Source organism: Cetorhinus maximus, chromosome 4 (assembly GCF_964194155.1).
Source record: "Cetorhinus maximus chromosome 4, sCetMax3.hap1.1, whole genome shotgun sequence".
Lineage (NCBI taxonomy): Eukaryota > Metazoa > Chordata > Chondrichthyes > Lamniformes > Cetorhinidae > Cetorhinus > Cetorhinus maximus.
In genome coordinates, this window is record NC_135882.1 from 49108880 (window position 1) to 49127056 (window position 18177).

General features: G+C 44.5%; 1 protein-coding gene across 1 annotated transcript in view; it reads left to right on the forward strand.

Moving 5' to 3' along the window:
* Positions 1-18177, forward strand: part of sdha (succinate dehydrogenase complex, subunit A, flavoprotein (Fp)) — a 45333-nt gene that overhangs the window by 15761 nt on the left and 11395 nt on the right. The window contains exons 6-10 of the mRNA XM_078540143.1: positions 25-173; positions 2119-2243; positions 5778-5946; positions 8652-8847; positions 12033-12204. Of these exons, the coding sequence (XP_078396269.1) occupies positions 25-173; positions 2119-2243; positions 5778-5946; positions 8652-8847; positions 12033-12204 (811 nt within the window). The remainder of the gene's footprint in view (positions 1-24; positions 174-2118; positions 2244-5777; positions 5947-8651; positions 8848-12032; positions 12205-18177) is intronic.

An 18177-nucleotide genomic window follows, 5' to 3' on the forward strand; every position in this document is an offset into this window, starting at 1 on the left:
AGTTGCTGTAATGTGTTTCTGCAGTCATTGCGGTATGACACCAGCTACTTTGTTGAATACTTTGCCTTGGATCTGCTGATGGAGAATGGAGAATGTCGAGGTGTCATCGCACTGTGTATGGAAGATGGCTCTATTCACCGGTTTAGGGCCAATAATACTGTGATTGCTACTGGGTAAGAATGGCCATCCTAGATAAACTTATTTTCTATCTTGTAGGTGCAAAATTATTCCTAACACATTTGCTTTGTAAGTATACAACAAGTGCTCCTAAATTGTTCAAGTGAAAGTTAAAGATCTCACCTTACTTCTCGTGTTCTAGTCTCCAAGAGCCCCTCAGCCCACAGGACTGAAACAGATTGGCTTATTTGTTTCCTGCTTGTGGAACTTTGCTGTACACATTTGGCTTTTCCATTTCCCTATATGATAGTAGCAACACTTCGGAGAATTTATTGACTGTGAAGTATTTGGAACATGCCGTGGACATGGCAAGATGCTACATAAAATCAAGTTATTTTGCGTATTGCTACTGATTCCCCAGATTGGGGAGACAAAATACCAATGCTTTGGGAACTAAGAAGCACCAGTGCCATTGTAATGTTGTGCTGCCTTCATCGATTAAAAGTGATTTACGTCTAATAGACTAAAATCATTCAGAAAAAATTATTGGAGCAGGAAAGGTGTTCATAGTAGAACAATGCAACTCAAAATTGAAATCACACCATTCTATCATATTATACTGAAATTATCCTACAATACTGCAATTGTTTCTTTAATGGAGAACTCAGCATAAGTAAATCTAAAATTATATCGATTTTTTTCATCAAATTTTAACATGAAACCATGATGAGGGAAGTGTTATGGCATAATTCATTTTTCTTCCAACTTCTCTGCTTAGTACATTATTCCATTCTAACTCATCAACTATCCCACACAGGTGTGTCACTGTTACATCGGATCGTATATCCTGATGAGCACTCGATGCACTACATTGAATCAAAAGCAACAAAAAAGTTCTAAGTTTGAATCTGTGTTAACTTTTGGTGGTGCATAAAGCAAATTGTATACAGGGACATGAATGTACAAACATGTAAAAATGTTGGACAGAAAAAAGACCAGTTGGCCGATCTAGCCTGTCCCATAGACTTGTGATGCCTCATGCATCAAATCAAGAGACTCCCTATCCCTAGGTGTCATAATCTTCCGGGAGAGGTGTAAATCAGAGGGAATCTGGAAAATTTCTCTCCGATTCCTCTAGGTGATCAAAAAAAATCCAGGAAACCACATTGACCACGACTTGTCTTAATTGATACTTTGTGCTTGATGCGATCCCTGCCCCAGCCAGGACTTGGTTGAGCATGGGCAGCCTGGAATGAAGTAAACTGTGTATTTTACTGTTGTGCCAGCCTTTATTTCGTATTAATATACTTCGTCTGTTTGAAATTTTGTGAAGGGTTCTGTGGAAGCAGCCTTACTTTTTTGAGAGGGATGGAATTTATAATGTGCACCTTTGAGTTCCAAGAGCACTTGCACAAGTCTCTCTCTATCAAAGTCCTTAGGCCCTCTCTGTCAATCTGGAACATTAGACACTGGTATTTACCCTGGACAAATGTGGGAGATATAATGGGGGTCATCCTGCAGTTTGTATGTGCTCACCCAGTTACTGGTCAAAGCATTTCGAGCCACCTGCAAGAAAGCAGGGTCAGGAAGGGAGAGATGTGGAGATATGCTGCCCGAGACTGGTATAGGGATACCGAAACGGGAGTAGGCCATTTAGCCCTTCAACCATGTTCTGCTGCCCTTCAGTGAAATCATCCAACTTAATTCCATGTACCCACATTTGTCCTTTTAAGGGACTTTATCAAATACCTTCTTGGACATCCATATAAATAACATTAGTAGGCGTTCCCCTGTCCACAAATGGGACAATAAACATTATAAATAAGTAACCTTTTTTAAAAAAAAATTTGAATTAAGACTGAAAATTTATGGACCAATAAATTGTCCACAGAAAGTACAGTTTGATCACAAGATATCATATGAGATTGTGGGTAAACAATATGAGCAAATAGCTTTTACATGAAGTTAAGCTGTTGGGTAAATATTTGTTCTGTTTGGCAGTGGATATGGAAGAACTTACTTCAGTTGCACTTCAGCACATACAAGCACTGGAGATGGAAGTGCCATGGTTGCTCGAGCTGGATTACCCAACCAGGACTTGGAGTTTGTCCAGTTTCACCCCACAGGTACATGGATTGCTTCCACACATGCCCAGCGTATACTTTTGATTTTATTTCTACTTATTCTTTTTAATGAAGGCCCTAAAAGATTTTGTGATAGCAACTAGAAAGGATATAATTAGAATTGCTTTGCAAGCTCAGTGATGCCAGGGCACTTCATTTACAGAATGGGTGCTGAAAGAAAGTACTTTATGCTTGAGAGGATTTGTTTTGGGGCAGAGAGACTGCTTGACTTATGTTCTCTTTGATAACAACAACTTGCATTTATATAGCACCTTTAACATAATAAAACATGTTTGTAATATGTCACTCTAAATAAATGCATATCCAGTCGTAAATGGTGGTGGACAATTAAACTACTCACTGGAGGAGGAGGCTTCACGCATAGCCCCATTCTCAATGATGGAGGAGCCCAGCACATCAGTGCAAAAGATAAGGCTGAAGCATTTGCAACAATTTTCAGCCAGAAGTGCCAAGTGGATGATCCATCCACTGGAACTCCCCAACATCACAGATGCCAGTGTTCAGCCAGTTCAATTCACTCCATGTGATATCAAGAAACGGCTGAAGGCACTGGATACTGCAAAGACTATGGGCCCTGACAATATTCTGGCAATAGTACCAAAGACTTGAGCTCCAGAACTTGCTGAGCCGCTAGCCAAGCTGTTACAGTACAGCTACAACACGAGCATCTACCTGGCAATGAGGAAAATTGCCCAGGTATGTCCAGTACACAAAGCTGGACAAATCCAACCTGGTCAATTACTGCCCCATCAGTAAAGTGATGGTAGGGGTCATCAATTGTGCTATCAAGCGACGCTTGCTTAGCAATAACCTGCTCACTGACGCTCAGTTTGGGTTCTGCCAGGGTCACTAAGCTTCTGACCTCATCACAGCCTTGATTCAAACATGAACAAAAGAGCTGAACTCCAGAGGTAAGGTGAGACTGACTGCACTTGACATCAAGGCAGCATTTGACCAGTGTGGCATCAAGGAGCCCTAGCAAACGAGTCAATATCAAGGAGAAAGCTCTCTGCTGGTTGGAGTCATACCTAGCACAAAGGAAGATGCCTGTGGTTGATTGAGGTCAATCATCTCAGTTCCAGGACATCACTGTAGGAGTTCCTCAGGGTAGTGCCCTCAGCCCAACCGTCTTCAGCCACTTCATCAATGACCTTCCTTTCATCATAAGGTAGGAAGTGGGGATGTTCGCTGATGATTGCACAATGTTCAGCACCATTTGTGACTTCTCAGATACGGAAGCAGTCCATGTCCAAATGCAGCAAGACCTGGAGAACATTCAAGCTTGGGCTGATAAGTAGTGAGTAACATTTGCACCAAGCAATGACCATCTCCATGGCATTACCATCACTGAATTCCCCACTATCAACATCCTGGGGATTACCATTGACCAGAAACTGAACTGGACTAGCTATATAAATACTCTGGCTACAAGAACAGGCCAGAGGCTAGGAATCCTGCAGTGAGTAACTCACTCCTGACTCCCCAAAGCTTCTTCAAGGCACAAATCAGGAGTGTGATGGAATACTCTCCACTTGCCTGGATGAGTGCAGCTCCAACAACACTCAAGAAGCTCAACACCATCCAGGACAAAGCAGCCTGCTTGATTGACACCCCTTCCATGAATGTTCACCCCCACCACTACCGACGAACAGTGGCAGCAGTGTGTACCATCGACAAGATGCACTGTGGAAACTCACCAAGGCTCCTTAGCACCTGACAAACCCACGACCTCTACCATCTAGAAGGACAAGGGCAGCAGACACATGGGAACACCACCACCTGGAGGTTCCCCTCCAAGTCACTCACTGTCCTGACTTGGAAATATATTGCCATTCCTTCACTGTCTCTGGGCCAAAACCCTGGAACTCCCTTCCTAACAGCACTGTGGGTGTACCTACATCACATGGACTGCAGCGGTTCAAATAAGGCAGCTTCTCAAGGGCAATTAAGCATGGGCCATAAAGTGTGTAAAGATTAGTATTAGTTCTAATCTTCACCGACTGACTTTCTGGAGTATAACATGGTAGCAGAGGATAGTTGCCTAAAGGTGAAGTTTGGAAACTAAGAAAATATTTTCTGACAGAAAACTAATTCCTAATGGGCATTGGGAAAAGTTGCAGAAAGCAAATGTAAACTGTGAGGCTATAACTACCCTCCGATATTCTCAGAGTCTGAACATATAATCAATGGAAGAATGAAGTGGCAATGTGGATATGGGTTGCAGCTCTACCAATCAGGAAATGAGGCATGACCTTGCATTGTTGCTTCCTTCCAGAAGTAAAATCAGAAATAAATGGATGCCTATGAGTTGGATAGTGATGAAGGTTTGGACCTTTAACCAGAGTTTTTGGATGAAATCTATAAGAAAGGTGACTTGTTAAATATTCAGGACCACAGTTAGATGCCGGAAAACAGATGGTCTTTCCGTGGAACTTTAACAGATTGTGTAAAAGATTGACAAAATTCATTTTGGGAATCCTTGGATTGGTACTAGTGTTTAAATTTCAGATTGTGCTAAAGTGTCTTACAAGCTCCTGGTTCTAACTGGCATTCAGTCCTTAGAGAAAGAGACACTATAGGTTCAGATGCCTGCTCTTCTTTTAAAAAAAAATCCTGGGGAGACAGTTATTTCCTTCAGCCTCTGTGGAACAACTGAGATATTTCACACACTCACAAAGAATAGAAGACTTAATCATTGCCAGATTTTGATAGCTACCTGACTTTCTGGAGTATAACAAAGAGGGAGGGGGATAGGTATGAAGATGCATTCAGCTTTGATGGTTTCTGCCTTATCCTTGTCCACGGCCTATTGGCCAGCATCCTCTTCTCAATGGGGTTAGGACATCCAGCTGCACCTGGCCTTGCTGGTTAGCTCCTTCTGCCTCTGGCTGTGCACCACCTTCTCCTACAGTAAAGAGAAGTGTGTCACTGAGTGTCATGCGTTCTACTTGCTGTTGTGACTGTCATGGTTGAATAGCTGGCTGTGAGTGCACCCTGTGAGCTGAGAGTGTGAGGTTTGAAGCAGTGCTAAATGTGTGAGTGTGGTCTAGCATATAATTGTCAGCTGTGTGTCCTGATTAATACAAGGTTGTTGGTAGATAAGTGATGAGGCTGTGGTGAAGTTAGTACTTCCAAAGGACACACCAGTTCTACTGCAGAAAACTTGTGAGCACTTTGATGGGGCTTCCGACAGAAGAACGTTGATGAATATGCAGTGAAATTCTTGGGGCTTTGGGAATTCTGCCACAAAGCCTATGGCCAATGTCAAGGAGCATGGTGGAGTCCAGCACAAACTTTGCCCAGGGCTTGGAGGCCATCCTTTCCAACATGGAAGTGATCGGCTACTTGGTGCCAGTACTTGTGGATCCAACCATGGTGCAACGTTTGATTGCCCAGCTGTGTTAACTACTTGTAGGATGATCAATCATATTGGATGTTTCACTGTTTGACTTGTACACCGAATCCTGCTATATCAGATCAGGAAATCCTGAAAGCTATATTTGTTGCATGCCCTAGGAATTTATGGTGCTGGTTGCCTCATCACTGAAGGATGTCGTGGTGAAGGAGGAATTCTCATCAACCAGGAGGGAGAGAGATTTATGGAGCGCTATGCTCCTGTTGCAAAGGATCTTGCTTCAAGAGATGTGGTTTCGCGATCTATGACCATTGAAATTCGTGAAGGACGGTAAGTCTTATGTCCTCTGTGTTTGTGTGCTTTTGTTTTCCTTTATGTAAGTAAGACCCTGCACACACATTCTCTCACGCTCTCTCTTGTGCGCTCTCTGTCTCTCTCGCGCTCACTCACTTACATACATACATACACACGCACACAATTCCCTTCCATGTTCTCTTTTCTTCCCCTCAACCCCAACCTCTCCCCAGCTGTTCTGTAGCAACAGAGAACAACAGAGCAACCTGCAACAGAGTAAAGCCAACAGCCAACTAGCTCTCAGGCTCTTGTCTGATTCAATCTGAACCAGACCCACAGGATGTGCAAAAGCAGTCAGACGATGACTATCTGATTTTCTTATACTCCCTTTGGAGAAACACCTGGCTTGCCTGCAGCACTGGTTGAAATCTAGAACATGGCATTCTCATCCTTGAATAGTGTGTTAACTGTTTCAAGGTGTTATGCCATTTCACCTTTCTCTCTTCCTGGTTTACGCAGAGACTGGGTTGGGGCAGAGCAGGGTGGTGAAAGAAGGCTTTAAACTGCTGAATTGACACAAGGGGCCAGAGGTTAGTTGGAATTCTGTGCTGCAAGCCATTTTTGGAGCAGAGTCCATATATTTTTTAAACTATATAACACAGTTGCTTGAAAAAGAGGCAAATTAAAGAGTATAAGAGCAAGCAGAGGAGTTGGGTTTATATTAGGTGATTTATGAGTGGGGAAATAGAACTAAAACCTTGTTGGGTTGAATAGGTTTTTTCTGTAACTCTTGTTTCCCTCTCCTTTTATACCCTCAATAAAACCCATCTCTTTGAACAAGCTTTTGGTCACCTCCTTGTAATATCCACTTTGGTTTACATTCTGTTTTTGTTTGATTATGAAGCACCTAAGTTTGTCTTTCTACAGTGAAGGAGCAACATCAATACCAATTGTTTTTATAACATTCCATGAACTTGCAAGTCTGCTGCTGGCTCAGCATTCCATAAGATCCAAGTGCAGGTCAGGAATGAAACTCTGAAATGTTCTAACCCTTAGTCTGGGTTCCATGCTGCCAGCAGAGCTTCAGAGTTTCTGTCATGGAACAACTCCATTTCTTGCTGATCTAAGAGTGAATTTTGCTGTTGCACATCTTAGACTTGTTACAAATGAACTCTATTACTCTTTATTATAATTGTAAGTGGTATTGACGCATTCAAATGCAAATTAGATAACTTTCACAGAATAACATTTGGGATACAGTAAATGAGTATTTTGAGATATACCATATGGGAAGTGTAGCATGCTTGGAAGGAATGAATGGCTTTGGACCTATGATTCCCAAAGTGCTCTGTCACTGGAGTTTTCCTCACCTCATGTCTGAATCTGTTGTGGTCTAATTGATTGAGATTGATTAATCAACAGCTCCATTCTCATTGTATCATGTTCATATGTGAAGTTGTTTTCAAGAAATCTGTTTCCAATTATTTGTAGTCTGAATGTTCTGTAATATATTGAAGCACAAACATCATCCAAATTCAGATAATACAGGTATCGTGAAATTGAGTAAATCGCAAAAGAGTCCTGGGGCTTCTGCCAATTATCAATAGTAGGATAGGTCAGGCACAATTTACTTAATGTACATAAAGCCTCTAAGAGGAAAGAAGGGATTGGCTATTCTATCTTGGATCATTTATTTACACCAGGTGCACTCCCTGCACAGCCCCCTGTGCCAGGTTTCTCTAGGCACACTTCTGCTTGGCTACGCAACGACGCCAACAGTGTAACTTGCATTTATATAACACCTTAAATGTAATAAAACATTATTACAATATTTATCCCAAGGTGCTTCACAGGAGCATTATAAAGCAAAATAAGGCAATGAGAATAAGACAATTGAGGAAAACAATGGCAGGAATCCTTGGACACAACCCCCCTGCTTCCTCATGCCATCCTACTGTAGTTGTAGGCCCAGTTATTTTTAGTTGGGGAAAGCTTGGAGAATTATCTGGGCAGAGTAGTGGGGACAAGAACTGATCCAACTGATGATTGAGTATTCCCCAGGTGCAGTGAAGAGAATCTGCCCTCGGGTATTTTCCAAAACTGCTTTCTCAACCAACAGTGGTTGTAGCTGGGAGCATGTCTGTAACAACTTGAAACCCATCTCTTTCATTCTCTGTCTTATTGATTTAGCATAGTTGAGGGCTAACTAAAGATGGTGTCAGTAGCCAAACTGGTTTCCAGCTCTATTTAACCTAAAGAGAGGGACACACTTTGACAGATGATGGAGAACAACAGAATGAAACTTTGCAACCTTGGTGATGGTCAGTTCTTGCACGTAATCCTGGTCACAGCCACTATTGCACCAAGCTCCTGGACATAACAGTGGCTGTGCAGCATTAAGGCACTCAGCACCATGGGTGAATAGTTAACAGTACAAACTAAAAGACACTTAATCAACACTTATGAGTCTGAAATCAGTAAGTCGAGAGAGAACTAAATAATTAAAGGAATTGCACTTCAAGGTTTGGAAAACTTATTGAATTACCTGAAATTGCCAGCACACTCAATACCTTGTAAAGAGTGATTTTATTATAGTCTCCAATGACAATAGACAATGGTTATTGTTAATCGTGCTATATAGACAATTGACTGTTAGAAATGTGAATGGCATAAGAATAGGGATTGTACTTGCTCTGGAGTCTTCTCCTGTGTCAAAACATTTGCCCTTATTGTCTTAACAGAGGCTGCGGCCCTGAAAAAGATCATGTGTACTTACAACTGCACCACCTGCCCCCTGAGCAGCTGGCGATGCGATTGCCTGGTATTTCAGAAACTGCCATGATTTTTGCTGGTGTGGATGTCACCAAGGAGCCTATTCCAGTCCTTCCTACAGTGCATTACAATATGGGAGGTGTCCCCACCAACTTCAAAGGACAGGTAACTGCAGTCTGTTGGGTTGTCATTTTGACGAGTTCCGTACAGGCGTCAGCCTTGGAACAGTGAGGTTAATCTAAATTCCCCCCCAAGAAATCTGAGCACTAAATCCAGACCAATCTTGTCCAACCTTTCCACATTTCCAATTTTACTTACCCAAGGGGCTGATGAGCAGTTTCAGACATATACATGATTTCCGAGAAAAAGTTGGGTATGAAGGAAAGAAACAATTGAGCAAAAATAAAGCAGTGTCAAAGCAATAAATTGGTTAAAAAAAAGTTATAAAAATGACCACACCACCCCACCCCCCCATCCCCCGACTATATCCCTCGCTCCCGACCCCCTCCCTCGCCCCCAACTCCTCTCCCTCTGATATTCTCAGTCTGAACATATAATCAATGGAAGAATGACGTGGCTATGTGGATATGGGTTGCAGCCCTACCAATCAGGAAATGAGGTATGACCTTGCATTGTTGCTTCCTACCAGAAGTAAAATCAGAAATAAATGGATGCCCATGAGTTGGATAGTGATGAAGGTTTGGACCTTTAATTGGAGTTTTTGGATGAAATCTATACAAAAGGTGATTTGTTAAATGCTCAGGAGCACAGTTAGTTGCCGGAAAACACGTGGTCTTTCCATGGAATTTTAACAGATTGTGTAAAAGATTGACAAAATTCATTTTGGGAATCCTTGGATCGGTACTAGTGTTTAAATTTCAAGTTATGCTAAAGTGTCTTACGTGCTCCTGGTTCTAACTGGCATTCAGTCCTGAGAGAATAGGGATTGTACTTGCTCTGGAGTCTTCTCCTGTGTCAAAACATTTGCCCTTATTGTCTTAACAGAGGCTGCGACCCTGACAAAGATCATGTGTACTTACAACTGCACCACCTGCCCCCTGAGCAGCTGGCGATGCGATTGCCTGGTATTTCAGAAACTGCCATGATTTTTGCTGGTGTGGATGTCACCAAGGAGCCTATTCCAGTCCTTCCTACAGTGCATTACAATATGGGAGGTGTCCCCACCAACTACAAAGGGGAAAAAAAAAAGTCCTGGGGAAACAGTTATTTCCTTTAGCCTTCATGGAACAACTGAGATATTTGACACTGTCACAAAGAATAGAAGACTTAATCATTGCCAGATTTTGACCTGACTTTCTAGAGTATAACAGAAGAGGGAGGGGGATAAGTATGAGGATGCATTCAGCTTTGATGGTTTCTGCCCTGTCCTTGTCCACGGCCTATAGGCCAGCATCCTCTTAATGGGGTTAGGACATCCAACTGCACCGCCCCCTCCACACACACACACTCTCCCACTCTCATACACCCTCTCTGTCTCTCACTCTCATGCACACACACCTCCCTCACTCTCTTTCCCCCCTCTCTCTCATGCACACACACCTCCCTCACTCTCTTTCCCCCTCTCTCTCAGGCTCACACACCTCCCTCACTCTCTTTCCCCCTCTCTCTCATGCACACACACCTCCCTCACTCTCTTTCCCCCTCTCTCTCATGCACACACACCTCCCTCACTCTCTTTCCCCCTTTCTCTCTCATGCTCACACACCTCCCTCACTCTCTTTCCCCCTCTCTCTCATGCACACACACCTCCCTCACTCTCTTTCCCCCTTTCTCTCTCATGCTCACACACCTCCCTCACTCTCTTTCCCCCTTTCTCTCTCATGCTCACACACCTCCCTCACTCTCTTTCCCCCTCTCTCTCATGATCACACACCTCCCTCACTCTCTTTCCCCCTCTCTCTCTCTCATGCGCGCACACCTCCCTCATTCTCTTTCCCCCCTCTCTCATGCGCACACACCTCCCTCACTCTCTTTCCCCCTTTCTCTCTCATGCTCACACACCTCCTCACTCTCTTTCCCCCTCTCTCTCATGCTCACACACCTCCCTCACTCTCTTTCCCCCTCTCTCATGCTCACACACCTCCCTCACTCTCTTTCCCCCTTTCTCTCTCATGCGCGCACACCTCCCTCACACTCTTTCCCCCCTCTCTCATGCGCACACACCTCCCTCACTCTCTTTCCCCCTCTCTCACATGCACACACCTCCCTCACTCTCTTTCTCCCTCTCTCTGTCACACTCCCTCTCTCTCTCTCTCTCTCTCTCTCTCTCTCACGCACATGCATGTACAAACACACCTTCACCACTTCTCCCCAGGCCCTGCAGCCTCTTGCTTTCCCTTGGCCCTCTGCTCTTCCTCTCCACCCTCCCTCCCCCTGCCCCCGAGCTTTCTCACCCCGGTGTTCTGTACTTGGCCCTGCCGCACTTTAGTTTTCCCGGGCTCCGGCCCCGCCACACCTTTGCTTCCCCGGGCAACCCTCAGCATACTTGCTGCCACTGGTGCTCGTTGCTTCTCCAATTAGAGACTATTTCTCTTCCTCATTTGCTTCTGATGGACTCACTCTGAATCATAGGCCAAAATTTTCCCGTCGGTGATTTGGGGGCGGGGCCCACTTGCCGACAGGAAAATGACGCAGAATGACGTCGTGAGGAACCCACGCTGTCATCCAGTCCCTTTAAATTTTTAGGAAGGCGGGTGGATAGTGAAATCAGCTGTCCGCCCGCCGACCTGTCAATAGCCAATTGAGGCCATTGACAGGCTAATTAAGATAATGAAAGACCTGCCCATCCAACCTTAAGGCTGGCGGGCAGGCCAGGAGCCCCAGCAGGCTTCTGATAAAACATGAAACCTCATCCACTTGGCGGGATGAGGTTTCATGTCCGTTTTTAAAAAGTTTAATAAAGTTTATCCCTTTTTATTAACATGTCCCATCTTGTGTGACATTGTCACATGAGGGGGACATGTTAATAATATTTTTATTTTTCTGTTTTTTTAAGTTTTGTACACTGTCACTGATCTCCCTGAGACACTGCTTAGTCTCAGGGAGTAGTGCGCTCTTTTGCGCGCATGTGCGGAAGAGTGCACTTTGACAGCTGGGGATTCTCCCCCCCCACCGGCATATGCGCTTCCTGTCGGGCTGGGCGGGCCTTAATTGGCCCGCCTGCTCAAAATGGCGGTGGGCCCCGTTTCAGTGGCGAGGGTTGGCTGTCCGCCCGCCGCCAAGCCGGTGGGGCCCGCACGCCCACCAAGGGCAAAATTCTGCCCATAGTATTAGTGACTAGCATTAAAATGTGGTACACAATGTTTAAATGTGCATTTTGCACCTTGTAGGTGATTAACCATGCCAATGGTAAAGATGCTGTGGTCCCTGGCCTCTATGCCTGTGGTGAAGCAGCCAGCGCTTCAGTTCATGGAGCTAATCGGCTCGGAGCAAATTCTCTCCTTGACTTGGTGGTGTTTGGTCGTGCCTGTGCCTTAACCATAGCCGAAACTTGCAAGCCTGGTAAGTCTTGTCTTTATTTCATATCTGAAGAAGCAGTGCCAGAGCAGCTCATGGCAGTAAGTCTCACACCCCACTCTAGTTTCATAAAACACAATTATGTGAGTGGAAATCTGTGTGCATAAGTCCAGTAATTTTCCTGACCAAACAGCAGGGAGATAATGAAGACTCTCATCCTTCACAATAGGCACCAATCTGAGACTGCTGCTTTTTGCAGTACAACACCAAATACATTTAGAATCTACATTCAAACCTGTGTACAAAAGGCAACAACATAAATAATGAGTACAAAACTATTACCACAAAACGCTGTGACACTGAGGATTAAAAATTGGGAGAAGGAGTCTTGGAGAATAACCCGTTAAGAGTAATTATTTTGCATAATAGCCTGAAATGCAAATCTGGTCAGAAGCAGGAAAAAGTGTGGGAAGCCTCAGGCTGTAGCAGGGGAAGAAAAACAACTTTGCTGGGACTGTTCTGATGAGTGGGTCAGCAAGTTCTAAGTATTGATCTCCTTTACTCATTTCAATCCTGACTTTCTTAGGGTTTTGTGTAAGATATGACTGGTGGCAGAGAAGCAGAAAGGGACCCAGGCTTGCCTGGGAACTGCACCATAGGAAAAAGTGCAAGCAATTTACTGTGCAGTAAGATAGCCAGATAAGTCATTTAACCATCAACAGCATTACCCTTCATTGCAATTATCAACATTTGCTTTCACCCACTACGTTTGCCAGCTGGGGTATTTTTTGTATCAATGTTGAAGAAACTCTGCATAAAAGGTTTTTCATAATCCAACTATAGCTTTAACTTTTTCCTAGAAGAAGATTCCATTAAGTACTGTCAACTGCGGTCACGAGAAACTATAATTACGTCTAGTAACAGGTTTAAATTCCAAAGCAATCTAAATGAGCTAACTGTCTGCAAAATCTAAATTGTACAGCCTAGTATTTGTCCAGTTCCTGACCAGACTTCACTTTCCCGGGATATGACCCTACACCCGCACTTGTGCCTACCTCCCCTTGGCAATTAAAAGTCTGTCCAACGATTCCAGACCGGAAGTCTAGCTATTGCCATTTTTAATATTCATAATACTCACTTATTGTAGAACCTTCTCCCAGGATATTCTCTCGAGATCTTATTGAATTTTAAGCAAATTTTTCCTGCCTTCTTGTAAAAAGAACATAGCCAACAATCAGCAAGATGTGGTATCTGTCCATCACTTCCTGCCCTCCCTGACAATCTGCTGGTTATTAGAGCAAATTTTCAATCAATAAATTTGGAAAACTGCAGTTTATTTGTGCTTGTTTATTTCACCAAACTTGATAACCTCCTGATCTCGCACTCTTACTTTCAAGCTGCAAGCCTTGGGTATTCCTTACCCATAAAATTAAACATGTAAAATGGGAATTTACAAGCATAGACTGCAGCAGTTCAAGAAAGTGGCTCACCACCAGCTTCTGAAGGGCAATAAGATTGGGCAATAAATGCTGGCCTAGCCAGCAATGCCCACACCCCATGAATGAAAAAGAAAATTGACAGTGGACCTCTGACAGGGTTCCACAGGGCTAGTTTCATAAAAGGCTACAGTGTGAAATCATAAAGCTTAACAAAAAATACCTGCAGGAGCAGACAGTGGAGAAGGAAAAGTTGTTTTCCTGTGATTTATTTGTAAGTTTGAACCTGTTATTTAAGAAAAACACTTGACCTTTGTCCAAACTTATGACACTTTTCCTTTCTATGGGCCAAAATACAATGTAGCAAACTTGAGAAGTTACAGCTTTGTATTTCTTAACATTTCATTTCCAATGGATATTCTCCAGCTTCTCAGCTGAGATGTTACCACCAGAGAGGATTGTTTGTTTCAGAGTATGTTGGTTTCTGCTTTATATGGCAAAGTCAGTGATTTGGAGATTAAATATTGGTCATTTTGCCAATTGGTCATATCATGCTTTGTGCATGGCAAAACATCAATGTTGGGGAGCTCCATTTAACCAGAGAGTAGATTGGAAACGTACTGGAATCCGAACTGCAGGCTGAGTGACTTTCTGTGGTGTGGCATCCATGATTTATAATGCCACGGGGGAGGCGATGGTGTAGTGGTATTATCGCTGGCCCCGGGTTCGAAACTCACCATGGCAGATAGTGGAATATGAATTCAATAAAAATCTGGAATCAGAAGTCGAATGATGACCATGGAACCATTGTTGATTGTTGTAAAAACCCATCTGGTTCACTTGTTCTTTAGGGAAACAAATCTGTCGTCCTTACCTGGTCTGGCATGCATGTGACTCCAGACAGCAATGCGGTTGACTCTCAGATGCTCTCCGAAATGGCTTAGTAATCCACTCAGTTGTAACAAACCGCTACAAAGTCACAAAAAAGGAATGAAACCAGACAGAACACCTAACATTGGCCTAGGCACCGGAAACGCCAACAGCAATCTCAGCCCTGTTGACCCTGCAAAGTCCCCCTTACTAACATCTGGGGACTAGTGCCAAAATTGGGAGAGCTGCCTCACAGACTAGTCAAGCAACAGCCTGACATAGTCATCCTCACAGAATCACACCTTACAGATAATGTCCCAGACACCACCATCACCATCCCTGGGTATGTCCTGTCCCACCAGCAGGACAGACCCAGCAGAGGTAGCGGCTCAGTGGTATACAGTAGGGAGGGAGTTGCCCTGGCAGCCCTCAACATCAGCTCTGGACCCCATGAAGTCTCGTTTCATCAGATCAAACATTGGCAAGGAAACTTCCTGCTGATTACCATGTACTGCCCTCCTTCAGCTGATGAATCAGTGCTCCTCTATGTTGAACACCACTTGGAGGAAGCACTGAGGGTGGCAAGGGTGCAGAATGTACTCTGGGTGGGGGACTTCAATGTCCATCAGCAATAGTGGCTTGGTAGCATCACTACTGACCGAGCTGGCCCAGTCCTAAATGACAGCTGCTGCGATAGGTGGTGAGGGAACCAACAAGAGGGAAAAACATACTTGACCTCATCCTCACCAACCTGCCTGCCGCAGATGCCTCTGTCATGACAATATCAGTAAGAGTGACCACTGCACAGTTGTTGTGGAGACGAAGCCCCGCCTTCACATAGAGGATACCCTCCATCATGGTGTGTCGCCCTACCACTGTGCTAATTGGGATAGATTTCGAACAGATATAGCAAATCAAGACTGGGCATCCATGAGGAGCTGTGGACCACCAGCAGCAGCAGAATTGTAGAGAACCACAATCTGTACCCCACTCTGCCATTACCATCAAGCCAGGGGATCAACCCCAGTTCAATGAAGAGTGCAGGAGGGCATACCAGGAGCAGCACCGGGCATACCTAAAAATGAGGTGTCGACCTGGTGAAGCTATAACACAGGATTACTTGCATGCCAAACAGCATAAGCAGCAAGTGATAGACAGAACTAAGCGATCCCACAACCAACGGATCACATCTAATTTCTGCAGTCCTGCCACATCCAGTCGTGAATGGTGGTGGATAATTAAACAACTCATTGGAGGAGGAGGCTCCACAAATATCCCCATCCTCAATGACATAGGAGCCCAACACTTCAGTGCAAAAGATAAGGCTGAAGCATTTGCTACAATCTTCGGCCGGAAGTGCCGAGTGGATGATCCACCCCCCAGCATCACAGATGCCAGTATTCAGCCAATTTGGTTCACTCCACGTGATATCAAGAAATGGCTGAAAGTGCTGGATACTGCAAAGGCTATAGGCCCTGACAATATTCCAGCAATAGCACTGAAGACTTGTGCTCCAGAGCTTGCCAAGCCCCTAGCCAAGCTGTTCCAGTACAGCTACAACACTGGCATCTACCCAGCTATGTGGAAAATTGCCCAAGTATGTCCTGTAAACAAAAAGCAGGACAAATCCAACCTGGCCAATTATCACCCCATCAGCCTACCCTCTATCATCAGTAAAGTAATGGAAGGGGTCATCTATAATGCTATCAATCAGCATTTGCCTAGCAATAAACTCTTCACTGACGCCCAATTTGGGTCCTGTTAGGGCCACTCAGCTCCTGACCTCATTACAGCCTTGGTTCAAACATGGACAAAAGAGCTGAACTCAAGGTGAAGTGAGAGTGACTTCCCTTGACATCAAGGCAGCATTTAACCACGGAAGATGGTTGTGATTTTGGGAGGTCAGTCATCACAGCTCTAGGACATCGCAGCAGGAGTTCCTCAGGGTAGTGTCCTCGGCCCAACCATCTTTAGCTGCTTCATCAAAGACCTTCCTTCCATCATCAAGGTCAGAAATAGGGATGTTTGCTGATGATTGCACAATATTCAGTACCATTCGGGACTCCTCAGATACTGAAGCAGTCCATGACCAAATGCAGCAAGACCTGGACAATATTAGTCTGACAAGTGGCAAGTAACATTCAAGCCACACAAGTGCCAGGCAATGACCATCTCCAACAAGAGTGAATCTAACCATAGCCCCTTGACATTCATTGGCATTACCATCACTGAATCCCCCACTATCAACATCCTGGGGGTTACCATTGACCAGAAACTGAACCGGAATAACCATATAAATACCGTGTCCATAAGAGCAGGTCAGAGGCTAGGAATCCTGCAGGGAGTAACTCGCCTCCTGACTCCCCGAAGCCTGTCCACCATCTCGAGGCACAAGTCAGGAGTGTGATAGAAAATTTTCCACTTGCCTGGATGAGTGCAGCTCCAACAACACTCCAGAAGCTTGACACCATCCAGGACAAAGCAGCCCGCTTGATTGGCACCCTTTCCACAAGCATTCACTCCCTCCATCACTGACGCACAGTAGCAGCAGTGTGTACCATCTACAAGATGCACTGCAGGAACTCACCAAAGCTCCTTAGACAGCACTTTCCAAATCCACAACCACTAGCATCTAGGACAAGGGCAGCAGACGCCTGGGAACACCACCACCTGGATGTTCCCCTCCAAGTCACACACCACTCTGACTTGGAAATATATCGCCGTTCCTTCACTGTCATTGGGTCAAAATCCTGGAACTCACTCCCTAACAGCACTGTGGGTGTACCTATACCACATGGACTGCAGCGGTTCAAGAAGGCAGCTCACCACCACCTCTTGAGGGCAATTGGGGAAGGGTAATAAATGCTGGCCGAGCCAGCGACGCCCACATTCCATGAATGAATAACAAAAAGTCAATGAATCTGTAGCCCGCTCCTCCAGTTATACAGGTCAGTTGTTCTGACAGCAAGCACTCACCTTCAGGAACACTTTAACAGCTGATCTGAGCTAATCATAGAATTGATAGCACCTACCTGAGCAAACCATCGAAGTTGATCTTAATATAACATCACTGGAGGTTGAGCACTGCCATTGTGACGCCCTCCTCTGTGGTGGGGAGGGCTGTTGAGACCAAAAGGAGACCATTCAGTCCATTGTACTTGTGTCAGCTCTTTAAAAAGAACTATGCAATTAGTCCCAGACCCTGCTCTTTCCCCATAGTCTTGCAATTTTTTTTCTTCCAAGTTAGTTAGTCACATCCTTTTTGAAAGCTGCTATTGAATCTACTTCTGCCACCCTTTCAGACACTGGATTTGAGATCATAATTCAGCAAATAAAATTCTCATCCCCCCCCCCACTCCGGCTCGTGTGTCAATTATCTCATGGCATCGAAACAGAGTCAAAATCTAAACATCTTTTACAAAACTACGACATGGAATAGGCTTTGAAAATCAGTCACTTTGAAGGAGCCATTGATTTTGCTGACAGCACCAATGAATGAGAGCAGGAATGCTACTTTATGCTTCCTCCTTTTTGTGGAATACTTTAAATAACATTTATTCCCCCTTTACTTTTCATGTAGAATAACACTTTGAGCAGGATTTTCCTGTCGGGGGGTGGGGCCCGCTCGCCAACACGTAAAATGAAGCGGGATGACTTTGGGCGGAACTCCCGACGTCACTGCACCCCATTTAAGTTTTCAGGTAGGTGGAGG